At 42.0% G+C, this 27,817-nt stretch overlaps 1 protein-coding gene across 3 annotated transcripts in view; it reads left to right on the plus strand.

Annotated features, from left to right (window-relative positions):
- LOC134455487 (zinc finger protein 678-like) overlaps positions 1 to 22,091 on the plus strand; it is a 58,107-nt gene extending 36,016 nt beyond the window's left edge. The window contains exons 1-9 of one of the 3 annotated variants that reach the window (XM_063206567.1): positions 631 to 737; positions 3,000 to 3,136; positions 3,755 to 4,016; positions 5,907 to 5,969; positions 9,759 to 9,818; positions 12,685 to 12,744; positions 12,859 to 12,932; positions 19,728 to 19,803; positions 20,330 to 22,089. In XM_063206567.1, the coding sequence (XP_063062637.1) occupies positions 698 to 737; positions 3,000 to 3,136; positions 3,755 to 4,016; positions 5,907 to 5,969; positions 9,759 to 9,818; positions 12,685 to 12,744; positions 12,859 to 12,932; positions 19,728 to 19,803; positions 20,330 to 21,822 (2,265 nt within the window). In that variant the 5' untranslated portion in view covers positions 631 to 697 and the 3' untranslated portion in view covers positions 21,823 to 22,089. Of the gene's footprint in view, positions 1 to 630; positions 738 to 2,786; positions 3,137 to 3,754; positions 4,017 to 5,906; positions 5,970 to 9,758; positions 9,819 to 12,684; positions 12,745 to 12,858; positions 12,933 to 19,727; positions 19,804 to 20,329 lie in introns of those variants that run through there. The other 2 variants (XM_063206566.1, XM_063206563.1) reach the window with 2 other exon arrangements.
- Positions 22,092 to 27,817: the final 5,726 nt, after the last annotated feature.

Below are 27,817 nucleotides of genomic sequence, written 5' to 3' on the forward strand. Positions count from 1 at the left end.
ATAGACGGTTCAACTCGACCTGTTATCTTACTTGTATGATGCCATGTTGAGCTACTCGTGGATTGTTAATCTTTATTATTATCAGGTTGCTTGTAAAATACCGTTTTAGTGTGGATTAAGTGTAAACTCTTTTTTTTCTGCCACATCTACATGTTTCGGCTCAGCTTCGTAAGCTACTCGTGGATCTGGGTGATGCTGAGGGAAGTTGGAGAAGCCATGGTGCCATCTTGTTGCCTTTTCAATTACATCATAAAGCCCCAGCAAGGCAGCACTTCAACTGCAACAGTGTAAGGGTACAGCCCATTAGCCAAACTCCTGCTGTCAGTGTAGGTACAACAATGTGTGGGGGACTCTTCCCCTATTCAACATCCCAATTGCAAAGGAGAAAATAACCTTTGAATTAAACATCATCGCAAGACCATCCCAAGTACAAGGGAGGACGGGAGTTTGGATAATGGACTGTAACCTACGTCTTTCCATCCCTCGTACTTCCTCTCTGGCTGCGCGTGCACGCGTATCTCTTGCTTCATTTACCATCACCACCTCATCTACAGGTATATTAAACGCACACATTCATCAAACTTCAGGATTCAATTAAACAGTGTATGTGTGTAGTGAGTCACCCTGTCTGTCCTTTTTGCTCCCCCTCTCTGCCTCTGCTCTCCATAGATAAATGCTGCTGCATCACTGGTAACGAATGGCGAGTGAATGGTACACGATTCAACAAAGCAGAAGTGGTAACCTACAAAAATTAACATCTATTTCATACCTCAGCATATTACACAAACTTAGCACATGCTCAGTGAACATTAGCATTGAGCTGTGTAGACAAAAGTAGAATTGAACATTTTGTATGTAAACCTATAATGGTTTGACATTTTTGTCATTCATTTTGTGTCTTTTTCTAGTATTAGTGAATGCCCTGTCAAATAGTTGATTTTTTTGATGGAAAGTGGGTAAGTGGATTTCAGTCCCGGGCTTCTGTAATGTAAAGCCCACTCAGCATGAAGCCCACTCAGCACACCACATAGAACTAGGCTTAACCATCTCTGTGACTGCAAAAAGGACATACAGTATTTTTGGATATGGGTCTGGGGGTCCTCCTCCAGAAAATGGTGTATTTCTTAGATGCAATTTCATGCATTTTAATCAATTAGGGGTCTGGCTTGATGCTGGGCTAGACTGCGGACAAGGCATTGAAAAGACAGATGCTCCGGCCTAAAGACGGCATCTGGCCACCCTAAATAGAACATGTAACCACTCTAATTACACTCCAATCACAGCTTTACCAGAGATTCTTTAAGCATATAGAGATATGCCAACGTAATAGGTTGCTATGGACCAGGTTTCGGTCTGCCTAAAGGGGCGTGTCATATTACTCCTAGCATTGAATAGAGAACAGTCCTTAGGTCTGCCTAAAGGGGTGTGTCATAATACTCCTAGCATTGAATAGAACAGTCCTTAGATCTGCCTAAAGGGGAATCCCCCCCCCCTCCCCCTTGCAATAATAGAACCCGGAAACAATGGGCCAATGGAACCTCTCTCTCTCTCTCTCTACTCTCTCTGGCTTTACCGTGGCCTTTTCATAGTCAATTGCAATGCCATTTTCTCATTCGGTCATTCAATCCATTTTCTTTCATTGACTGATGGATGCATACATTCCCATAGGCAATGTAGAGTGACCTAAACGGTCCTTTGATTTAAAAAGGTTAGGCCTACTGCTTTCAGCTGATCCGTTAACACAGTTAATCACCTTCATTTTTCAGTGCACTGGTCCTTTGAAAGACTGTTTTTTTTCGGGGGGGGGGGGGGGGGGTGGCTTTCGGATGTGTTCAGAATGGTGCCTCGCTGGCCTGCAAACAGAAAAGTTTGCCCAGTACTAGTTAGCAGGCGAAGACCCCCACAAAAACCAGATGGCATTTTTTTTTTTAAATGTTGGCAAGCATGCTAAAAGTTCTGAGTTGATGATGAGGTTCCAGAATAGCCTACAGTGGTTGTCAAAATTGTGGTTTGAGGTTACATGTGACAGTCAAAAAGATCAAAAACATTGCATTATGATTTCTCATTTCTAGGGGGTTCTGTTGTAAGGACATTCATTTGGGGGCAAAAATGGGCTACCATGCAAAAACTCAGTAGGCTAGGGTCTGCTGTTCCAGAATATATTGGTTATTTATGAGTTATAATGGTCAAATATAGATCTGACAAATGACCGTCTTATTGTCATCTAGCTGTCCCAGAAGTCAGATGGATGAGGTACCGCTGTCTGCTGCAAAGTGCCTTTGAGGAAGGAGCGCTATCTCTGTCATTTCGTGAAATATTCACGAAAAAAAATACTTTAATTTTCGTGGTGCTTGGAGCAAGGCATGTCTTAGCAGAAAGGAGCTGCACACTTAAGGTGTTGCAACAGTGGTGGTGTAGTCTACGTAGAACGAGTAGGCCTATACCCACTTTAAAATTTCAGGGATTTCAGTATACCCACTTCAAATTCATTGATCCATTATTTAGAATAGCACAAATATGTGTACCCACTTCAAAAAATGCTCAAATATACCCACCATGAAAAAGTAGACTACACCACTGTGGTACAAGTTCCAAAGGAGGACAGCTGTCCTGCATAGGCCTCCATATTAATGAAAACTATTACGTAATATAACAAATTTGTGCATGCGCAATTGCTGTAGGCTATGGGACTGATTTACTGCAAACATGAGTACTACATGTACATGTAGGTCTACTAGTAGGCTAATGAACAACAAAAAGGTAGAACAACACAGTGCACCAGGAAGCCGTAGGCCTACTGATGCAGGCTTTTATTTTGGGGAAAGAAACTTGACAGGAAGTGTCGTGGAATTGTTGTTGCTCGCTGAACGCATTTTAATTTTGATTTTGGGATGTTGTATCCCACAGATGGATTACCAACTATATTCCTTGCTTTTCACAAGTCGACAACATGTCAGTCTCAGATGTTTTCCAGTCAGAGCTCATATTTGCCATTACAGAATTAATCAACGCAGCACAGTTAGAGATCGCCAAAGTCGTAATATCATGTGGACACGGGGAAGCCTCGATGTCAACAGAGGGAAACAACACAAAACTTCTGTGTACCTGTACGCGTGAAGGGCAGAAAAATGATATGGTGAGTTAAGTTAATATTGATAGACCTGAGAGAATGCCATGTTGTCATTGCCTGAACTTTGGAAGGAGGGTTGTATTTAACTTAATGTTAACTTCATTAAAATATATTTGTGTTTCATCATGTTTAAAGTCGACTGAACCCAATTTTCTTCCCAGTTCGCCACCACTCCTGACCTGAATAGTCTTGGGTCGCACCATAGACGAATCTGGCTTAGATTTAGAACCAAGAGCTGCGAACCGTCAAGCATATTCCAGCCAATTTCAACACGCACGTTACTGCTTACACATCCCCTGGACTTGTCAATAGGCTACCGGGTTGCCACCTGTGTCATACAGAAAGCCTGCACAGTTCAATAGAATTATCAGTCATAAACTTCTCACTCACCTAGATGCTGTGCTTCACACCATGAGCCATGTTGGCACCAGTCTTCCAACCCACTGTGCCGCGTGCATTCAAGTGACAAGCGGCTGCATGGTCTTGTCTTTTTCGTCATTTTACGGTTCTGGTATTTTTATATTCTGTTGTTTGAAGAATACGTCATACATTGGTCTCAGCAATCGGCCAGACATTGTCACAACTGCCCCCCCCCAGCTAATATTTCTGTATCTTACTTTTCAGATTCTCATTTCCTCCATACTGGAAATGTTTGGACGTGAGGCTATACGCAAGCTCAGCAGAATTTTTACAGAGTGCTGTGCCGCGTTGCAAAATGAGTGCAAGCAAAGTAAACAGGAGAATGCAAGCCTGAAGAGGAGGCTTAAGAATATGCAAAAAAGGCCTGAGGTTGTCAAGGATCTAATCTCAGCACAAGGAAAGACCAGTTCATCGGTAAAACGTACCCAAATGTTCCCAACCCCAGCAGCTTTCACAGAAACAACAGGTACTATTGTGTTATGTCACTAAATGTGTGCACGTTTGTTTGCAGAGGCGCATCTTGCCACCAGGCAAGGCAGGCATCCGCTTGGGGCCCCCAGATAGTGAATAACAGCCCACACTGTACTACAGTATTGCAGATTTTGGTTCAAATGTTCTTTCTTTTGCATTTTTGCTTGGGTCCCCACCTGACCCTAGAATCGCCTCTGTTTGTTTGTATGTACCGGTATGCATGTACACTCAATTTCTTTATCTTTTGCCTCATGAACAGCATTTTTTATGTTAGCTCACAAGTTTTCGATGGGATTAGGTCTGGGAATTGTGCTGCCCAATCCATTCATTGGATGCTGTTTGTCCGGAACCATGATTCTGCTCGCTTGTTGGTGTGTTTGGGGGTGTGGCAGCTTTTGTGATATGCACCGGAATTCTCATCCGCATGTACATCTGCTTGTACGAGGCTACGGCAAGCGATGTGGGACAAATGTATGGCAGGAACCGAATGTCAACATATAAAGGCCTACACAATCTTCGATATGGTCAGCAATTGTTTTGGGACTGTCATTTATGTTATGCCTACACTTTGGAATTAGATCAGAGTCTTGTTGTTACACAGGTATATTTGATTTACCCCAACTGTACCCTGTACTTAACTTTACTCGGTCTACAAGCAGATAGCCTACAGGGCGGATGAGAATTCCGGTGCATATCACAAAAGCTGCCACAGGGGCAGTCTTGATGAAACATCCACATTAAAGACATTTTCTCTTCAGTAAGTCAAACTGATCCATAATGATCCCTGGTATGCACAGGATAGGACCAATAACATTGTACAAACATAGCCCAAAAAACATCCCCATCATGATACTCATGATCATGATATTGGACACCAGATGGAAATTAGCCCTTGGGCTACAATCTGGCATGTTTACATATATGTACATGTATGTATATGTTCATTAATGTGCAATGTCCTGAACAAATAAAGTAAGTAAAGTAAAGATACTTGCACCACCATTAGATAAGATAAGATTGTTCTTTTGGGTCTAAGGGTCACAGACATCCTGCAAGCAAAGAATTCAAAGCCATAATACACAGTGAGGATGGTTAGGCATGATGGTGGAAGTGATGATATGATATGGGGATGTTTTCGCACCACAGTATTGGTCTGATTTTCTACATGCCAGGATCAGTTTGAGTACATCAGGATATTGGAAGAAGTCATGTGCCCATTCTGGAGAGAAAATGCCTTCAAAGTAGATGTTTCAACAAGGCAATGATGACCCCAAAACAGCAAGCAAGCAAAATCATGGTTCTAGACAAGCCGCATGCAACTAATGGAGTGGCCAGCACAATTCCCTCACCTTAATCCCACAGAAATGTTGTGGGCTGACATAAGAAAAGGCTGTACATGACGAAAAACCAAGAAAGGCAGAGACATTGTGGGATGTAACACAATTGACCTTGGCTGCAAAACCTGTTGACAGTTGGCGCACGTTGGTCAACTCAATGCACCACTGATGCGAAACTGTCATTTAAAACCATAGTTATGCAACAAAAGATAAGTTTAGGATGCTCTGCAAAGGTGAATTTTCAAGAATGTGTTAGTTTGTACGGAACATCTTTCAGTTTCCAAAGACATTTGAACATGACATTTTTCCACTTTCTATGATATAAAATATTGTGAAAATGAATTACTTTCCTTTTTTTTGCTTTGAAATAGAATATGCAGTGGACATTTTTGCTCATTTCATTTATTTGAAGAATGTTGCTATTTACCCATCTTTGTAGGCGCTGCTATTATTGAGCCCAACTGTATGTATGTATTGTATGTATGTGTGTATGCTTGCATGTCTACATTTTGCTGGGTGGAAATAACTTGTTCATGTCAATTTTCCAGGATTGCCGGTAATTCTGACAGCACCAACAGCACCCTTAACAACATCAACCACCAGCAATGCAGGTATGTACTAGATCGGTGGTTCTCAACCTTTTTGAACAAACGCCCCCTTAACCTCCTCATAAGGCCCCTTAGTCATATGAAAGTGAAAGTGAAAGCCCATTGGGAAACTCCAACTCCCATTGTCATTGTGACACACGCACGCACGCACGCAAGTGAACACTGCACACTGCACACAACGAAATTGCATTTATGCCTCACACTTGCAAGGGGGCAGCCCTCAGTGGCGCCCCATGGGGAGCAGTGCGGTGGGACGGTACCATGCTCAGGGTACCTCAGTCATGGAGCAGGATGGGGGAGAGCACTGGTTGATTACTCCCCCCACCAACCTGGCGGGTCGGGAGTCGAACCGGCAACCTCTGTGATGCAAGTCTGACGCCATAAACCGCTCACCCATGACTGCCCTTTATTAAAAGATGAAATAGACGAATGCCCCCATGGCCATTCAGCAACCCCCCACCCCCAACTATATCTTTCTCAATGCCCACCCCCCACCTCCCCAACGCCACCTTGGGAGCTGTAGAGTCCCTGTTGACAAACACACTACACTAGATAGATGGATGGATATACTATGTAGAGCCCCTGTTGAGAAACTATGTGATACTATGTGTATGTATACTGTACAGTGCCTATGAAAAGTCTACACCCCCCTGTTCAAATGGCAGGTTTTTGTGATGTAAAAAATACAGAAGGACAAATACAGGTGGTCATAAGTTTACTTGCTCTCAGTACTAGTAGGCTACTTGTACTTGGGTGGTTGACGTTTAAGGGCGTAACGCAAAAAAAAAAGTTTTTCCCATTCCTGAAAAAATTGAGTGAAAAAAATGGGGGGGAGGGTGGGGGGGGGAATAAAGCACTTAGTGGTCCGTGGAATTTTGCCTAATTTCTGCCATTTTTAAGAAAATGTGTCCCGCATCAACACATTGCATAGGCATGTCACACCACAGGAAAATGAAGTCGCACCACCGGAAGTTCACTGCATTACGGCCATTTTAATCCTTTTGTATACATGACTGACATCTGAACTCATGCTAACTTGATAATGGTATTGTGTTTAATCTTAACATGTGTTTTCATTCATTTTTTTCCTTCTATAAGAGCAGTCACACCACAGGACACCATAAAATGAACCTAAGCATTGCGTGACAGAAACATTGCAATATGAAGACATATTAAGAGGTTAATAGTCACCTTAAGCTTCCACAGCACTCTCCAATAACTGAGGTACTGACTGGTTAGGAGCCAGTCTTTTAGACCCTTGTAGTTGGCCTTGCAGCTGCCCATTCACAAACATTGACATACATGTCACCCCACAGGACGCAATTTGTGTTACGAAATTGAACTTGTAGTTAATATTACTGTCTTGAGTTTTTTTCACATTCACATGTCTTAATATAAAGATAATATTTATGCAATCATGCCAAATGCTTCATACATTATTCAAAATGTTGTTGGTTATTTTATATATATATTATATTCCAGGTTTCATTAATGTTACAATCACACTACAGGATATTTGACATAAACCTTTACATAAATCTTAACAAAAATGTTTCTTCTCATCTAAGACTAATATGAAACATAATGTATCACATCTTTTTTCATTGACATTTGTTTTTTAAAGGAAAAATAACAGTTTTGTAGGTTTTTAACCAATGTTAGGAAAAAACAAGGCTTCACGTCTCCCACCCACTTGCAGTAGATAGCCTACATAGGCTACCTCCACATTTTGACACTCAATTGTAGAAAACTTAGCTTCATTTTATCCACATTTATCCTAGGCTACTTTTCATCAATGCACGCCTGTCATTAAGGGACATTAACATGCGTGCCCTAGAATGTTGACACGTGATATGGGTGCTCAGTAATATCGCGTTTTATTGCGTTTGTATAACAAAGACCGTCAGAGAAAACTGCAACTTCACTATACGGTGCTTACTCATTCAGAGTAGTAAACTTACCGGACAGAATGGCCAGTGACGCTACAGGTTGTACTAGCGAAAGCTGATTTTAACGTGCATTTGGCGGCCGACGGGTGTCTGTGTCAAGCCGTGGTATGTATGTACAGTCCCAGGAAAAAGTTTGTACACCCTTTGACATTTCTTACATTTCTGTCAAAATTGGTCATAAAACATAGTCTGATCTTTCCAGAAATCACACGAAGGAACAACCAGAGTCTGCTTTAACTAATTCAACCCAAACATTTACAAGTTTTCATATTTTCATTGGCCATAAGATGTAAACATTCACAGGACAGCAAGGCATAAGTAAGTACACCCTTGCATTCAATAGGTTTTAACCTTAAGTTAGTCGCAATAACCTCAACCAGATGTTTCCTGTAGTTGCAGATCAGATTAACAAAACAATCTGGATGTATCTTGTCTCCCTCTTCTTTAGAAAACTGCCCTTCTTCAGCAAGGTTTCTGGGATATCTTTAGTGAATAGCTTTCTTGACTTCATGCCATATCATCTGAAATGTTTTTGTCAGAGCTTTGACTGGGCTATTCCAGAATGTGTATTTCATTCTTATGAAGCAATTCAAATGTCAATTGCCTCTAAAATATGGGTAGTTGTCCCATTTCAGCACCCATCCTCTTGTGTGCCTCAACTGTGTGACAGACTACCTCACATTCTTTCTGTAAAATATCTCAATAAACTTCTGAGTTCATTGTTCCACTGATAATAGCTAACTGACAAGGGCCTGAGGCACCAAGGTAGCCGCATATAATGATGCTGCCGCCACCATACTGAAAAGTGGAGATGATGTTTTGGTGAAGGTGTGGTTCTCCAGTTCTCCTCCAAACATGATACTATGTGTTCCCCTGAAAAATTCAACTTTAGTTTCAACGTTGGTCTACTGAATATTTAGCAGTAATTTTATGAAGCATATAAATGCTTTTTCGCAAACCTCAAAGTTGCAGCAATATTTTTTTGGACAGAAACCCCAATAATTTTAGATTGGCAGAATGAACCCCATTTTTAGCTTTTCTTGGTTACATCTCCACATCTGAGTATGGTGGCGGGAGCATCATTATATGCGGCTACCTTGCTGCCTCAGGCCCTTGAAAGTTTGCTACTATCAGTGGAGCAATGAACTCAAGTTTATTGTGATATTTTACAGAAAAAATGTGAGGAAGTCTGTCACACAGTTGAAGCACACAAGAGGATGGGTGCTGAAATGTGACAACAACCCATACTTCAGAAGCAAATCGACATTAGAATGGCTTCATAACAATGAAGTACACATTCTAGAATAGCCCAGACAAAGCCCTGACTAAAAACAATTGAGATTATATGGCATGAAGTCAATAAAGCTATGCACTCCAGACATCCCAGAAACCTTGATGACGAGAGGCAGTTCTCTAAAGAAGAGGGAGACAAGATACATCCAGATTGCTTTGTTAATCTGATCTGCAACTACAGGACAAGTCTGGTTGAGGATATTGCAACTAACTGAGGGTTAAAACCTATTTAATGCAAGGGTGTACTTACTTATGCCTTGCTCTCCTGTGAATGTTATAGCCTTATGGCCAATAAAAATATGAAAACATGTAATTGTTTGTGTGGAATTAGTTAAAGCAGACTCTGATTGTTCCTTCTTGAGATTTCCGGGAAGATCAGACCATGTTTTATGATCTATTTTGACTGAAAAGTAAGAAATTTCAAAGGGTGTACAAACTTTTTCTTGGGACTGTATGTACTGTATGTATGTATGCATGTTTGTATGTATTCATGTTTGTGCATGTCTACATTTCGCTGGGTGGAACTAACTTGTTCATGTCAATTTTCCAGGAGTACCGGTAGTTCTGACAACAACTGCAGCACCCTTAACAACATCATCAGGCAATACAGGTATGTACTAGATAGAAGGATGGATATACTATGTGTATGTATACTGTACAGTGCCTATGAAAAGCCTACACACCCCTGTTCAAATGCCAGATTTTTGTGATGTAAAAACAGTAGTGTTGGGCCGTTATCGGTGTTAACGTGCTGCGATAATGTAAGATGTTATCGGACAGTAAAGAAAATACCGCACATTAATCTATTGTCAAAAGTTGGGTTGGAGAGTTGTGTCACTATAGCGTTTGATTGACAGGCGTGGCGCAGCTTTACTCCACTTGCGTCTCCTCTCCATCTCTCAGAATTTTGGTCACAACCTCAACACAAACAAAATTCCGCGCACCCCAGGTTAAGAACCACTGGGCCTAGGCTGTATTCTGGCTAAATGTTTTTTTTTGCAAGGTTGAGCAGGGGGTAGTTACGACGCGTCTATAACGGTTGTTATAGAAAAAGTTTGGCAAACAGAATTCATTTCAAGTTGAAACTACTCTAACTGTAACTATTCTGAGGAGATCAGTCAAGTTTAGGCCGAGTTCTACTCGCTAGAGGGCTTATTTTGTGGGTAGCCTACTCTCCCTTTTGCAGAGATTCTCTAAAGGCATAAAATGAGAGCAGCGAGCTTTCCCCTTCAGATTCTTAAAAGAGTCAATGACCGATTCTCTCTCTCTATCTCTCTCTCACTCTCTCTCTCTCTCTCTCCCCCTCCCTCCCTCGTTTAAATGATTTTTTGTTTAAATGAATGTTTGATATTTTTATGTGTTGCCAATTTTACATGTACCACTGAAGAACAAACTTAAAGGTACACTGTATAAGATTTTTAGTTGTTTATTTCCAGAATTCATGCTACCCATGCACTAATGTTAGCTTTTTCATGAATACTTACCACCACCATCAAATTCTAAGTATTCATTTTGACTGGAAAAATTGCTCTTTTCATACATGAAAAGGGGGATCTTTTCCATGGTCCGCCATTTTGAATTTCCAGAAATAGCTTTTTTAGTTGCAAAAATGACTGTATTTGGGGCTTGGGCCATACTAGAAAATATTTAGTTTATTACTTGGTTAACTTTCATGAAAAGATCAAATTTGGCAATAGGCAGCCCAGTTTCAATGAGCATTTCCTCCACATTGTACCTTTTTAAGTTTCAAAATGAACAGTGCTATGACTGTTGATGGTTCTTTAACATGTTTGACACACTTAACAAATAGCCTATTGCTGTGAAAGAGTTCTTTTTTTTTTCATCGCCAAGTATCAACAAAGAACATTTTTAGACACATTTTGGATAAAGGCGATGACACCTGTTCCCGAGACTTACTTTTAGTCATTATTCCGGTAGCACGCATATTCTGAATGAGCCATTTTAATATAGATTAATTTCATAATTACAGTGAGATTAATCTAGATTTAAAAAAATCTATGCCCACCCCTTAAAAAGAACACATAAAGACAAATACAGTGGTGGGCATCAATTAAAATATTACAGTAGAATATAATATGAATGATACCACAAATCTTTGGTTATCACTTATGGCTATTGTTTGGTTGAAGTCATATATTGTCTTTTGAAATAATAATAACCGAAACTACCCAAATAATCTTGATCATAAGTTTACATACCCTGGTGATTAGGGCTGATAACATTCATACAATCTCACACAAATGGGTCTGAATGGCCATTACAGATAATAATCATCTTCTCTTGTGATCTACTGTCTTGTGATTTGTTTGTGCATGAGATTCCTGAGTGAAACTTGCATCTCTCAAGTCAGTGCTTCACTGACAGTTTTTATATTCTATGTCATGAAGAAAGCAAAAGTAGTAAACAAAAGTAGTAAACAAATGAAAGGGGCTCTAGGTAGTATTAAAAGTTTAATTAATCACTGCCCCGAGTCAGCCGATGCTTATTTCAGTCATTAGGTGAACGATGACTCTCGCAACCACTTCCAGCTGTCGGCTGTCAGAAAACCCCAAATGCAACTTGTGACTGAGCAGTCGGAATGAGTGTCGTGGTGAACATATCTCATACGAAAAATTGCTTTACATACCGTATTCATATTTGTATCAACTTCTGGCATTTTGTGATGAAAAACATTCTCACAGCGAGTTTATTTAACCAGCATTTTTTTCATGACTGTGTAGATTTTGAGACAGGCATGCCACGGGCATCGCACAAACGACGTCATCCTACATTGTGCCCCTTTAAGAATTTCAACTGGCACTGGCACTTGTTTGGTTGAGCTATATTTCACCAGCACACAAAACAGATATAAGAAATCCTTCTTTCCCTCAGCTGTAGCCGTAACAAAAGAAGAACAATGACCATCTTGTTATGTCCTGTTTTGTCAAGTCTTGTCTAATGTCTGTGAGAATGACTGGAGCCACGGCAAACGCAATTTTATGTTTCATGTGTAACGGTATATACACACACAAGATATTCACTTGTCCGGGAGAATTGCGAGTCATCTGCACAGTCATCGTCCTCGTTCTATCCGCGGGCAGCAGCCATTCATTTTCAATGGAAGGCGCTCATTGAACGCGGACGTCCGCGCAGGAGCATCGCGGAGAGGTTAATTTAATCTTTCAAAACAACGTTTAACCTATGCATATGCCTAAATCAGAAAAAGAAATGGAATAGTTGCAATACTTACTCTTTCCAAATCTTACAGTGCACCTTAAGGTTAATTTAGATTAAACTTTAAGGTAGAAAAAGTAGCGAAATTATTTGCCTTATCATTTTTTACATCACAAAAACCTGGCATCTGAAGTGGGAGGAGTAGACTTTTTATAGGCACTCTATGTACTGTATGTATTTCTGGGTGCCTGCATGCCTCCATGTTGCTGGGTGGAACTAACTTGTTAATGTCAACTTTTCAGGAGTACCGGTAATTCTGACAGCAACTGCAGCACCCTTAACAACATCAGCAGGCAATACAGGTATGTACTAGATAGATGGATGGATATATTGTATGTATGCATGTATGTATACCTGCACGTCTGCATTTTGCCTTGTTCTGAGTGGAAATAACTGTGTTAATGTCAACTTTTCAGGATATATTCTTCTCTCAGGCCTGCCGCCCCTTACCTCACCTCTGCTGATGCCAACAGACACCTTTCAGGATGATGTAAGGTCATATACATAGAACTTACAAGACAAGACATAAAGCACATTGTACAATATATTTAAATAGACCTACTGTGTATATCTTGATGCGTTTTTTAGGCCATTTGTTTTAGGCCATTTGTTTGACTTCCTCTGGGCAATTTTTTTCAGGCAGAAACTATGGCATTTTTAATTCATTCATTACGGTACACTACCACACGTAGCGCATAGGTGGATTGGTTGTTTGGAAACTTTTGGAAACTACAGTTTTTGAAAGTCTGGTAAAGGCAGATGTAACATCTGCAAGTGCTATCCCATTAACCTCTTACTGCAGCAGGGGTTGCCGGCGACCCTGTTCACTTGCTGAAAATGCTTAACTAGTACAGTCAAGTCAAGTCAAGTCAATTTTATTTATAAAGCAATTTAAAATACAACAGAGGTAGCTGTCCAAAGTGCTGGACAAGTAGGAGGACTTGAAAGAATCTTTCAAAGTTAGAACACATAGACATACTTGGGGACATAGGACAAATACAAAGACTACCTGACCAAAAAAAGAGAAAGTCACAATCAGTAAGATCTAAAAACTGAGCATCATGTAGAAAAGAAAAAAAGCCGGGGGGGATATGTAATGTTAGGACAGAGCATAAAAGTTCATCAAAACACATTTTAAAAGTAAAAAAGGCTAAGGGGCTGAACAACTAGCCTGGCGACGCCATCCATGTACTCCACCCAAAGATTTTGGCTCCGCACATCGTCTGGCAAAAGCCTCGAGCTCGGTTCTCTCAGTGTTTAGCCAATCAGCAAACAGTTGAGAGTGGTGACGTAGAACTCACCCGCGAGCTCCGTTACTGATTGGTTAAGGTAACTATATTCACACTTTCGTTTTGTTATTTGTATGCTTTTGCGACGCTATAACGTAACAGGCATGCTAATAAAGCACAATATGGGTTTTGATTTGAGTTTGGAACTCCAATTAATTCAAATGATAGAGTAAGATCAGACCATCTCCCACCATCCACTGAGACGATTTCCTCATGGCTTTTGCCAGACTGATTGACGAAATCAACAGTCGGCTTTTCGCCCAGGCTACTGAACAACTACATCATAACAACATTGCTATTGGTATAGTGCTGTGCTAAGGGGTTAAGGCTTATTTTTGTGTTGTGATTCGGAACGCTCATGTAGAAACATTCCTAACACACTGGTGTGACAGTAGGCTTTTAAAGGAACAGTCCACCATTTTTCGATTTTCGCACATTTGCAGTATTTCCAAGCATTATTTGGACAGGATTAAATAGCTGTTTTGCACTCTGGTGAATTTCACATTCATTTTAAAGTACTTTATAAGTACATTTGAGGATGTTTTGTTTGCCCCCTTAGACTTGCATTGCTACGCTTAATTTGGCTATACTGTTAAACTAGGCAATGGAAACACATAGACGAAAATTATTTGCACATTCATGAATAATGCTGGGAAATACTGCAAATATGTGAAAATAGGGTGGACTGTTCCTTTAAGGGCAGTCAGCGACTGTCACACCAGTGAGACGCTACGTTCTTAAAGGTTAAAGGAACAGTCCACCGTGTTTCAATAATAAAGTATGTTCTTGAGATGAGATGCGTTCATCCATACTTGTCTTGTCTTTGAATGTGGCCCCAGTCAACAAGGCCCTAAGTTAGAAGTGACCAAATTGCTTCACGTATTCCGTATTTAAACACCCTTGCATGACTAGTATTTGCACCAAATGAAACATAGTGATTTTCTATCTAGATAAATAAATGGCACTGTAATGAAAGATGTAGTAACACATTCAGAGCACGTTGACTTCGATGCATTGATATCTTCGCTCCTAGCTCCCGCCTTTCCCCCTCCTCCTGTCCCTCCTAGCTTCTGTTCAGCACAGCCACATCTTGCGCTGCCCACATATGGTAGGCTATAGTGGAGTAGTGTTGCCAGAGAGAGTAGAGAGAGAGAGGTTCCATTGGCTCATTGTTTCCGGGTTCTATTATTGGGGGGGAAATCCCCCTTTAGGCAGACCTAGGCAGACCTGAGGACCAGAGACGTTCTTAATGCAGAGACGGCCAACTCGACGTTCCTTCCTGTTTCACTTATGACGTCGGCCAGAGAATCTTTGCTGAGGACTGTTCTATCAGAGAAATTAGAACACAGGGGAGAAGGCTCAGTCTCATTGGTTCCCATTGTAGCCAGTTAGCTTTGCATGCATTCTGCAGTAACGAGCGTAGGCCAGTCCTTCATGTGGGAAAATGTATGGAATGGAAAGGGGAACCCATGCTAAATACATTGCTACTGCCATTTCCAGTCACAAATATTATCAACAAAACATTCCTGGTAAGCACTATGACTGTTGTTTAACAATAGGCTGTATTGACAAATCGTTCAGGTGTGTAGTTTTACAGCTGGTTAGAAGATTTCAACCTGTACTCGCTAGCATCGTGCTAATGTTTATGGGTTTGGCCCCATAAAAATTGAGCTTTGTGACCCAGTATATAATAATCTAGTGGCGCAAAATAATCGAAACGCTACTCAAATGGGGTCTTATTATTTCTAGCTTCGAACTTAATATTAATATTTCAGGACAAAAAATTATAAAAAATCACAAAAATTATAATGGTAAAAAACTCCATTGACACCCATTCATTTTGCACTGTCCCGTGGTTAGGGTTAGCCAATTGTGGCTAACAGGAAGTTCCGTGAGTGAACAGCCCCTGGTTCTATTCAATGGTAGGAGCATTATGACACGCCCCTTTAGGCAGACCGGAACCTGGTCATGTTAGGTGCCCATAGAAACCTATTATGTTGGCATATCTCTATACTTCAAGAATCTCTGGTGTTGCCATCTGTTCCTTGAAGTACGGAATCATCCCATATTTGGCGGTTAAATCATGCATTATATTAACAAATAATAATACTAGCATTATAGCATCAAGCATACGATATTACGATTTATGATATCAGACACAAACGGCACCAATTCATTCTCACACTACATGCTACAGATGATGCATTCCATTTGACACATGATGGCAGGAAGGCGATGAAGGTAGGCAACGCTGGTCACTTCTAACTTAAAGCACCCAGTGTTCCCCAAGCCAAAGCTGAGCCAAGCTAATGCTAACACGTTTGTGCTGCACGCCTTGCTGACTGGGGCTGCGTCCGAAGACGAGACGGGTCGGGACGTACTCATCTCTGGTCAGAGAAGACCAAATTTTATTATTGAAACACGGCGGACTGTTCCTTTAAAATATTAACTGAGTTCCAATATGAGCTACATAACATACCGTAAAATGTTCCAATTTAATCTAAAGAAGTATTTAATTAGTATACTTTCCAGTTCACATGGTGTGAAGTACATACAGTGCCCTCCATAATTATTGGCACCCCTGGTTGAGATGTGTTTTTTAGCTTCCAATTATTTTATTTTTTTTCTAAATAATATGGGACCTTAATGGAAAAAAGAGAAAAATCCAACCTTCAATACAAGTGCATTTATTCAGTGGGGAAAAAATCCCACATAAAGAAATAATTATTTGACATCAAATAATGTGTGTCACAATTATTAGCACCCCTGGTGTTAATATGTTGTACAACCCCCTTTTACCAACAAAACAGCACCTAATCTTCTCCTATTATGTTTCACAAGATGGGAAAAGACAGAAAGAGGGATCTTCAGCCATTCCTCTTTGCAGAATCTCTCTAAATCATCCAGAGACCTGGGTCCTCTCCTCTGTACTCTCATCTTCAGCTCACCCCACAGGTTCTCAATGGGGTTGAGGTCAGGGGACTGAGATAGCCATGGGAGGAGCTTGATTTTGTGTCTGGTGAACCATTTCTGTGTAGATTTGGCCATATGTTTAGGGTCATTGTCTTGCTGAAAGACCCAGTGACGACCCAGCTTCAGCTTTCGGGCAGAGGGCAACAGATTTTGATTTAAAATGTCCTGGTATTTCAAAGCATTCATGATGCCATGCACCCTAACAAGGTTCCCAGGGCCTTTGGAAGCGAAACAGCCCCACAGCATCACTGACCCACCCCCATACTTCACAGTGGGTATGAGGTGCTTTTCAGCATGCGCATCTTTCGTGGTACGCCAGACCCACTTAGAGTGTTTGTTGCCAAAAATCTCAATCTTGGTCTCATCTGACCAAAGCACACGGTCCCAGTTGAAGCCCCAATACCGCTTGGCGAACTCCAGACGCTTGCGTTTATGATAGTGAGTGAGGAAAGGTTTTCTCCGTGCATGCCTCCCAAACAGCTTGTTGGCGTGTAGACAGCGCCTGATGTTTGATTTGGAGACTTTGTGACCCCAGGATGCTACCATTTGTTGTAATTCTGTAACAGTGAGCTTTGGAGATCTTTTGATTTCTTTTACCATCCTCCTCACTGTGCGTGGTGGCAAAATAAACTTGGGTCCTCGTCCAGGCTTGTTTACCACTGTTCCAGTTGTTTTGAACTTCTTAATTATTCCTCTCACAGTGGAATTGGGCAGCTGCAGTTGAGTGGCAATCTTCTTGTAGCCTCTGCCTGACCTGTGAAGGTCGACACACATCTGCCTCACTTGTATGCTGTGTTCCTTTGTCTTTCCCATGTTTAAGAGTGGTGTAGCAACCCGATGTAAGTAGGCTGCCGGATGTGAGTGCCCGGATATCCGCCCGAGTATTTACGTCTATTTTACCTCAGCTAGGCTACTCGATTTCGGTCGTGCATTTACGACAGTTTAACCTCAGCTACTTGATTTCGGTCCGATTTGAGTCTGACTGAAGATGGAAGGGACATGGGTGCCCTGCGTAAAGAGCCCACACATCGCCGTTTCTGCGACACCAGAGAGTTCCTTGATCTCCCAATCAAAAGAATAGGCCCTGTGACATCAAAATAATAATAAAAAAATTATCAAATGAAATTATAACTTAAAACCGAATTGATTTGGGTGTGAAAATTAAACTGTCTCAACTGGGCACCCAAAGGGAATCCATCAAAAGATAACGGTGTTAGGCTACTTTCTCGTCGGCATTAGGCCTATTTAGTTTTTATTATCCAGGAGGAGTGAGCTGAAAACTGCAGCAGTCACCTTGCACAGTTCTAGCTGCTCTGAAGCACGTGCGTGTCTAAGCAAATCATCCTGCCCATTCGCAATGTTAAATAAAAAGTTTTGCACAAGGCTATAGTCTAAAATAGACACTGGAATAGCCCGTTTCGGAAGGCATTAAAGTCACGAGTTTACCCAGTCTAAATGTAGCTAGCACCCAGGAAGTTTCTGAGTTTTACTCCGTATACATGAAACATAACATCAGGGTATCCTACAAGTTAAAAGAATATCTGGGCATAACATTTAAAAGTGTCAGTGCAGAATTAAACTGGGCGCTGAATATAAATATTGGAGCCATTCTCCCTCCGTGTCTAGATACAGTCAGAGGCGCGCGCGCACGCTCTTATTTCTGTATTATATGAAAATATCCTAAAACGGTCACAACATCAGAGGACCTTCGTGGTGGAGGATACTTGTGGCGGGGGCCGAGACCGAGTTGTTACGGGACACTCTTAATATTATTGAAGGGACAGACCATGCTCGATACTTTACTAGGCTAGCCCTCGAAAAGTTATGACGCATAGGCCTATGGTGCAGATTGATGCCAACAACACGTGAAACTAGGCACATTGGAGACTAGAACCTATAATTTAGATATCCTATTCATTTGACTGTGCTACGTAAACTTAAAAGTGTCAGTACATAATCAAGCGGGACGCTGACATATTGGAGCCAGTAACACCAGGTATGTGTGCGCGCGCACAACTAATTTCTCTCCCATATCTTTGCTAATCAAGCCTCCGATCTCCAAAAAGACACAGGCACTCAGGATAACCGTTTACACGAGCTGTTTAAATAATGTGATGCACGTTCTTCATGACATGGCATGGTTTGGCCACCCTAAATTCAACATGACTGCATTCGTACATATCGTTTAAACATCCATGATGGAATTGTCACTCTTGATGTGCAAGTATTGGATATGAAAAAAGATCCTAAAACGGTCACAACACCAGAGGACCCGTGGTGGTGTGGTGGATGCGGCGGGGGCCGAGGCCGAGTTGTTACGGTAGGCTACAATCATAGAAGGGACAGTCAGGCGACACAGCGCGACTCACATAGGGTAGCTGTGGTACCGCAAAGCATTCCTGATGGTGGAAATGAATGCAAATGCATGCAAATACTCGGGCGGATATCCGGGCACTCACATCCAGCAGCCTACTTACATTGGGTTGCTACAAGTGGATAAGAGAAATGGCCTCTGTGTCACGTCATATTTATACCCCAGGGAAACAGGAAGTGATGAATTACTAATTAAATGTTCCTACATACTCTGGTAAACTTTGTAAACTACTGTAGAAATGACAGAAATGCTTCAATTATATTTATTTCCTGGGAATTGTTAAGGGTGCCAATAATTGTGGAACAGGTGATTTAATGAAAAATAATTATTTTTTAGTCAGGGATTTTTTTATTTTCTTACAATTCATTTGAGTTGAAGGCTACATTTTCCTACACTTTTCAGTGTGACAGTATTCTTCTGCAATAAACACTGAATTTATTTTAAGGCTTTTAACACATCTCAACCAGGAGTGCCAATAATTATGGAGGGCACTGTACATTATACTTGTGTATACCTAAAATAATGAAGCGACATAACTGCTTTTTGGTAGCCCTAGAAATATACATTTTTCATTCTGACAAGGTGTTTAAGTGCTTTGAAAATGTCTGTGAGCTGACCTTTGACCCTCTGAGTCTCTCTTTGTCTGAAGGAGAGTCTCGGAATGGCGAGTTCCACACAGCACTGCAGTCTCCAGGATGATTCGGGTGGAGAAATGAATGGATATGGTAACTATACTCTTACTATTCAAGTCATTCACTGTTATGGTGATATTTACGTTGGATGTTTATTGTTATCTCAAAATGGTTTTAAAAAACTGCCCTGATTATTTTTGTAAACGCTGCCAATGTTTTCTGCCCTCTCAATTGCCAATGGCTTTCAAGTTGAGAAAAATTCTACTCTCCAAGAAAAAGCTCCTGACATTAAGTGCTTTTTGAGAACTGACCAATGAACCATGAGAGTAGAGTTGATCAGATGCCATTGCCATCCTTGCTGGCTTCTAATGCCAAAAGAAATGCCATCCTTGACATGGTAATTGACAGTTGACGGTGATGGAAGTTAACTTAAGTCTTGTGCGGAGATTTTCAAAAATGTTGGGTGCAAAACAATCTGACTATTTTATATCTAAAAAAAACTTGCTCCAGTCAGTTGCTTTCTGTTATTAAAAAACATCCAAAGTGAACAGACCCCAAGTTATTGTTTTCTTCCGTGTCATCTTGCGTGCAATGGTTTTTGTTATTTTATGTTGAACAGAGAGTCAAGAGGATGTCTCCGCTGTGGGAGAAGATGCACTCAAGGTTGGAGACGGATCTCGTCATCAGTTATCCCACAGAAAAACTCTTCTAGTGGATCTCAGTTTGACACCGCCAGACCCCTTCCCTCCTTCCCCTGAAAGAAATAATCCACTTAATGAACATTTCAATAAAACAAACCAGCAAATTGACAAAAGGAAGCCTGAAAAAGTACACAGCTGTGACCAATGTGAAAAGAAGTACTGGAGCCTAAAATCTCTTCGCAGGCACAAAGTCTTTCATTATCGTAACTCCCAACAGGATACCAACTTAAAACAGGACAAACTCACAAATTTTAAGTCACAAGATTTGCAAAGGCCACCCAACTCACAAAAGGTTCGCGAATACACATGTGACATCTGTGATAAAGTATATACCAAATCAAGTTCCTTGCGATCCCATAAGTTGATGGTGCATTTGGGAGTGAGGCGTTTCACATGCTCAGAGTGTGGTCAGGGTTTCGTTACGTTGTCTGCTCTTAAAAGCCACAAGCTCATCCACACAGGAGAGAGACCTTACATGTGTGCAACATGTGGGAAATGCTTCACTCAGTCAGGAGATCTGAGGCTGCACGAGAGACGTCATTCAGGGGAAAAGCCTCACAAGTGTGATCAGTGTCCCAAGGCCTTCTTTAACTTGCAAGCACTGAACCAGCACAAGGTGGTTCACACAGGAGAAAAGCCCCACAAATGTGACCTGTGTGAGCGCAGCTTCGGCCTTCTCAATAATCTCAAGAGACACAGATTGCTTCACACTGGCGTGAAACCGTTTGTTTGCGCGGTGTGTTCAAAAGCTTACGCTCAGCCAGTTGGCCTCAAGCTTCACATGCAGGTGCACGGACAAGGTGAAAAGCCTTTCAAGTGTGAAATCTGTGGGAAGGCCTTTGTTTATAAGTATGCTCTCAAATATCACATGTTAAAACATGATGGGAATGGAATAGTTAAAAAACCTGTTAACCCTGTAAAATGCCCCGTATGTGGTCAATGCTGTAGTTCTCCAGCTTCGCTAAAAATTCACACAATGCTGCATACAGGACAAAAACCATTTAAATGTGAAGTGTGTAACAAAGCATTTACTCAGAAAGGCGCTTACAACCAACACACCAAAATCCATACTGGAGAGAAGCCATTTAATTGCTCCATGTGTTCAAAGCGTTTCCGTCTGAAACAGACATGTGACGCACACATGCGCATTCACACGGGAGAGAAACCGTACAAGTGTCAAACTTGTGGACTGGCCTTCTATTCATACACTAATTTGAAGAGACACATGCGTGTTCACACTGGGGAAAAGCCGTTCTCCTGTGATATTTGTGGAAAGCTGTTCACTCAGGCTGGTAACCTGAAGGCTCACATGCAAGTCCACACTGGAGAAAGGCCACATTTCTGCGAGAGGTGTGACAGGAGGTTTGCCTGTGTTAAAAACTTGAAAAAGCACAAGTGTGTTCCCTGTTAAATGTAGGCCTACCTAGAAGTCCTGTTGTGTCAATAAAATGTTTTGAACTTTGAAAAGCACAAGTGTGTTCCTTGTTGAATTTACCTAGAAATCCTGTTTTAAACTTTGAGTTGTCATTTTAATTTTGAATTTGAAATGGACGTCCATCACTTCAAATCTGCTAAATCAAACAGCTACATGAATGAATAATGGTGTTGTACAAGTGCAGTTATTGTTCATCTTTATTATCATCATGTTGCTCATAGAATGCTGTTTTCGTGGATAAATATATCTGCATGCAAAGGTGTAGGTTTGGCTCGAAAAGTGGTGGGGACATTTCAACCCCCCCCCCCTCTCCACCTCTGCTCTCCGTAGATAAATGCTGCTGCATCACAGCTATGTGAATGGTTATTCAATGCCACAGCATATTAAACAAACTTAGCACTTGCTCAGTGAACATTAGCATAGAGCTGTGTAGAAAAAAAAGAACGTTTTGTTAATAAACCAAGAATGTCTTGTCATGTTAGTCAGTAATTTTGTGGTATTAGTGAATGCTCTATGATTCTGATTTCAGTCACAGACTTCCATAATGCAAAGCCCATTAACCAAACTCCTGCCGTCAGTCTAGGTAGGCCTACAACACCAACAGGAGCCTGCGCACTTAAGTCTTAAAAAAAATCTGAAAAAATTACCAAATGTACTCATGGTACTTAAGAGAAACACCGTAAATCATGTGTCACCAACGTTGTGCCCGCGGGCGCCAGGTAGCCCTCCAGGAGCCTCTGAGGTGCCCACTAAGGATGTTAATAAACAGTGACGACTACCAGATTTTAGTAGTCACAGTAGTCACAGTTCATGCTTTTCTTGATTTAAATATGAGATTATTTATTCTTTACAAACTATAAACAAATTATCCTTCAATAATAGTGTGATTTGAGAATGATGCCAAGACATCAGTAGAGGATTTTGAACAAAATTAGCCCTCGGGTAGCCCTCAGTAGCTCTCGAGTAGCCCTTGGTAGCCCTCGAGTAGCCCTCAGACCTAGAAAGGTTGGAGACCCCTGCCGTAAATGTATTCGAATGTAAGATCTACGTGTAGGCCTATACTTTCATGTTACAGCCATTTTTACTGGGGGAGGGAGGTGCCCATTTTGTTCACTCTCTTTTTTTTGTCAAAGTTCACAAGCCCAAAGCTGAAGAACTAACCCATGTAGGAAGCTCACATTTTCCATGATGGTACATAGATAGGAATAGTTTGTTGTAAAACTGTCAGTTTTGGTCTGGATGATCCTGCATCGTCATAGCATATGACAAGTGGACAACATCATCATAAGTTCTTTTTCTAACTTCGCTCGGTGTTTCACTATGCTGCCCTACAATCTTAGAACGCAGTAACTCTAAAAACGGCAAACTGAGAAAAAAGGCTTCAAAGTTTTCCATATGGCGCGACAACTGTGTTGTCGGTAAATTGGTGGTGACACTTCCTGGTAATGCTTTTTTAGGATAGAAATTTAATGCACACAAAAAAACCGCCAAAAAAACAACATTTATGTGTCTTTTTGCCACAAAAAACAGACTTACTGCGTTCTTGGCTGGTATTACTGCCACAAAATGGAGTTACTGCAGGAGTTACTGCGTTCTTAGCTTGTATTACTGTCTACTCCCAAACCAGTCCCATTGGAACGTGCAGCAGTAACTCGCCGATTTACTGCGTTTTTGTTTAACCTTTTTTGGGTCATTTTTGCACTTTCAAAATGAGTTTTCTCCAAAACGGGACGGTGTTGGACCACCATTTTTGGACACAAGACAAATGAGGTAGTTTAGAACCGATTTCCGATATAAAATTTTTTTCGACCATTTTGAGTTACTGCGTTCTAGTATTGCACGGCAGTATGGGATACGCTTGGGCGTGACCATCTATGGAAGCTCCAATGACATTACGTCTGTCAAAGACAGACAGTCGACGCAGTCGGGCTCCGCCCGCTTGGGGTGTCTACCCCCGTCGACACGCTGAGTCCAGCATTCTCGCTTTCTTCCCGTGAAGATCTACTACAAGCTCCTCGCACCTGCCAAGGCTGTGCTCGCTTAACCGTTCACAGACGGACCGTCCAGGACCCCGTCGCCGAACGCGACCGCGGCCGGTAAGTGCTATGTTTGCCTTCGTCAAGAAGTGCATTGAAGGTTTGCAGTTAAGTCAGCTTACTTTCCAACTCTAGTGAAGTGTCCGCGTCGTGGCGAACTTCAAATTTAGCATGGCGGGCTACCTAACCCACCTAGCTACCTAACTTCAGCTTAGCCTGATTTAGCTACCTCTACCTCCACCGAGCACTCGGGTGCCGGTGATAACTTATTAATGGTAAGCTACACCGTATAACAGGGAGCGAGAACGCCTCACTCGCTACTCTGTTTGACTATTTTCATCTGTATGTTTTCTGTTTGTAACCCACCGCATGTAACTTAAACCCACTCGGCGGGAAACAAGTTGCTACAGTTAGGGCCAGAAATATTTGGACAGCAACACAATTATCATCCTTTTCCACCCTATACCCCACCACAATGGATTTGAAATAAAACAAACAAGCTGTGCATTAACTGTAGACTCTCGGTGTTAATGTGAAGGTGTTAAAATCCATATCGCATAAACAGGAATGAAATAGCAACGTTTTTTGTGTGTGTTGCCCACTTTTCAAGGGATCAAAAGTAATTGGACAGTAGGCTTCTCAGCTATTTTCCAGTCAGATGTGTGTTATTCCCATACTACACAATCACCAAGATGTCAATACAAGGTCTTAGAGTTCATTTGAAGTGTTCCATTTGCATTTCCATATATTTTTACGGAATATCCATGAGATCCAAAGTCCATCTGTCACCATCAGTGATGCAAGCCATCATAAGGTGGAAAAAAATCAAAACAAACCCATTTGAGAGATGGGGAAACATTGAATATGATTAATTTAAGAGTTCAGAATGTTGGGAAAAAGAAATACCAGAGCAACACCAAATTATCTGGCAGACATGGAAGACAAATGCTGTGGATGACAGACAATATTCTGTATCTGGTGAACAAAAACCCATCTCCCAACAGTTGGCCAGATGTAGAACAGTGTCCAGGTGAACGATGGACACATGTCCAAGGCAACAATCAAGAAAAAGATCAAGAACATTGAGGAACACTTCACCATAGGAAATACAGAGGGTTCACTAAAAGATGTAAATTATTGATTGCATCAGAAATAACAATACCAGATTCGGCTTTGCCAAACAACATCTTAAAAAGACAGTATAGGTCTTGAGTTACTTCCTATGGACAGAGGAGACAAAAACCATCTTGTACAAGGGTAATGGGAAGAAATGAGTATAGAGAAGGGAAGGAACTGCTCATGATTCAAAGCATCCCACCCAATCAGTGAATCATGGTGGTGGTAGTGTCATGGTGAGGGCATGCATATCTGTCAATACGATTATCCCCTTGTATTTATTGATGATGAGGACTACCGACAAAAGCCACAGGATGAATTCTGAAGATTTTCAGGCTATATTATCTCGTCATATTAAACCTAATGGCTCTGGACTCATTGGACAATGCTTCACAGTGCAGATGGACAATGACCCAAAGCTTCATCTGAAAGCCACTAGCCATTTCTACCCCAAAAAGTGGAATATTATTCAATGGCCCAGTCAATCACCTCACCTGAGTATGGATGAGCAAGCATTTCACTTGCTGGAGGCAAAACTGAAGGGAAAACACCCTAAGAATAAGCAGGAACTGAAGACTGTTGCAATAGAGAGCTCACCATAGCATCACCAGGGATAAAACCCAGTGTCTATTGATGTCTATGGATTGCAAATTACAGGCTGCAACTGACTGGAAAGTATTTGCAATCAAATAATTAAAAATTGAAAGTTTGATGTATAAATACTAGACTGTCCAATTACTTTTGGTCCCTTAAAAATGGGGTAGCACTGATAGAAAATGTCATAATTCCTTCACAGTTCACTCGATTTGGACGCAAACACCCCCATATTAAAGCTGAAAGTCTGCTGTTAATGTACATCTTGTTTGTTTCTTTTCAAATCCATTGGGATGGTGTACAGCACCAAAAACATGAAAATTGTGCAGATGTCCAAATATTTATGGCCCTAACTGTAGCTTCGATCTGTAGCTACAAGTTTAGCATGGCGGGCTACCACCCACCTAGCTACCTAACTTCAGCTTAGCCTGATTTAGCTACCTCTACCTCCACACAGCACTCGAGTGCCGGTGATAACTTATTAATGGTAAGCTACACCTTACAACAGGGAGCGAGAATGCCTCACTCGCTACTCTGTTTGACTAATTTAATCTGTTTTCTGTTGGTAACCCACCGCATGTAAACCCACTCGGCGGGAAACAAGTTGCTAGCTTCGATCTGTAGCTACCCCGCACGTGCGGCTAATCTGCTAACACTAGTGTTAACTGAAGTAATCACTTGTTATGACGAGTTCTTCGAGTAACACTACTCTCCTCTCTCTTTTATTCTGAAAGATGCTTCAGGCATTTCCCCCGCCATAGGGAAGAGTGAAAACAAAGAGTGAAGAGCCCGTTGCCTCCCGTGCCGGCGCCACGCAGCCCACCATGGCGGGCGGAGAATCCCAGGTCTGCATGGAACCCTACCATGCACATGCAACGGTTGCAGGCCGCCATACCTGCACCACTGCGTGGACAATACCAGAGGGAATTCGGGAGTGGAGGCTGAATGTGGTGATCGTCACTAACAGCCACCATGCACAAGTCAGACTCTGTGGATACCATGCCACCCGAGGACGACCCCAGCTTAGGCTACCCCCTCTCACAGGGAGCAGGAGGATACCCAAGCATAAAGCACAATATCAGGGACATCACGTCGCTGCCCCCTCGACCCCAACAGGGGGGGTGACCTATCCTGCAGTAATCAAGGCCCCCCAGTGACCATGCTGACTCGGCGGCCCTCTGCTCAGGATGCAGGAGACAAGGAAAGGGACCAGCAACACTGCCCCCCAACCCCCCTCCCTCCAAGTCCAACCTGGCCACCCCTCCCAGCAGTCCTGGCCTGTCTGAGAGATGGCCCCCTGTCACTGGAAGCCTCACAAGTATTCCAAATGTGCCCTAACCGACGGGCTGTGTCGACTATGTCCAACATCGCTCTCCCCTGCAAGAGAGACTGATAGGTGGGCGAGCCGGTCCGATTGCTCTCTCTGATGCTGTCACCAGGTCCAGACGGACACGGCAAAACAGACACTCATGCATCATCTGCACGCTGCACCAAGGGCCCGGCGCTGTGCTGGTGAAGATGAGGGAGACAAGGTCTCGGCAGGCAGAAGGATGATGCTCTCTGGGCGAGCCTGACACACAAGCCGCCCCCAGGCCCCAACCTCCCAGACAGGTCAACACTGCCAAGGTAGTCATCCTATGGAGAGAGAGGCCATAGCCTGCACCCTAAGGGCTAGAACGGTCCCCACACAGCAGAGGACTCCGACGCGGATCCGCGTTTAAGTCACCACATCCGTGTCACTGTCACATTCGTTTGGGTTCCCCTTGGTGGATCAGGGTCGCCACCGTGCGCCGCCCCAAATTCTACTGTCAAAACGCGGACCATTGCTGGATCCATATCTGATTCACAACGCGCCGTAAAATCTAACGGACGTTGGTACAGTTTTTGTTGGGGCAGACACGACCAAACAGCGCTCTCCAGTAAGTATTGATTTATTTATATTAGGTGATACACAAAAGTACAAAAAGTATATCTGAAGCTTCTATACTGTCAATACTTATTGATATTTAGTAGGAATTTGTTTTATGACTTTAAAAAGTGTATGTGTTTTTCATGTTAACCCTAGTTGTTTTCAAAACGAGACAGCTAATTCATTCATTCAAAGACATTGAGAACTACATTGGCTATTGTAGTAGACTGTTAAAACATGATGCCATCCGATACATGGAGGAAGTGCAGTTAAATAAAAATGATCTACGTTGTGCCCATTTTAACAGCTTTGTTTA

The sequence above is a fragment of the Engraulis encrasicolus genome, chromosome 9, assembly GCF_034702125.1.
Source record: "Engraulis encrasicolus isolate BLACKSEA-1 chromosome 9, IST_EnEncr_1.0, whole genome shotgun sequence".
NCBI lineage: Eukaryota > Metazoa > Chordata > Actinopteri > Clupeiformes > Engraulidae > Engraulis > Engraulis encrasicolus.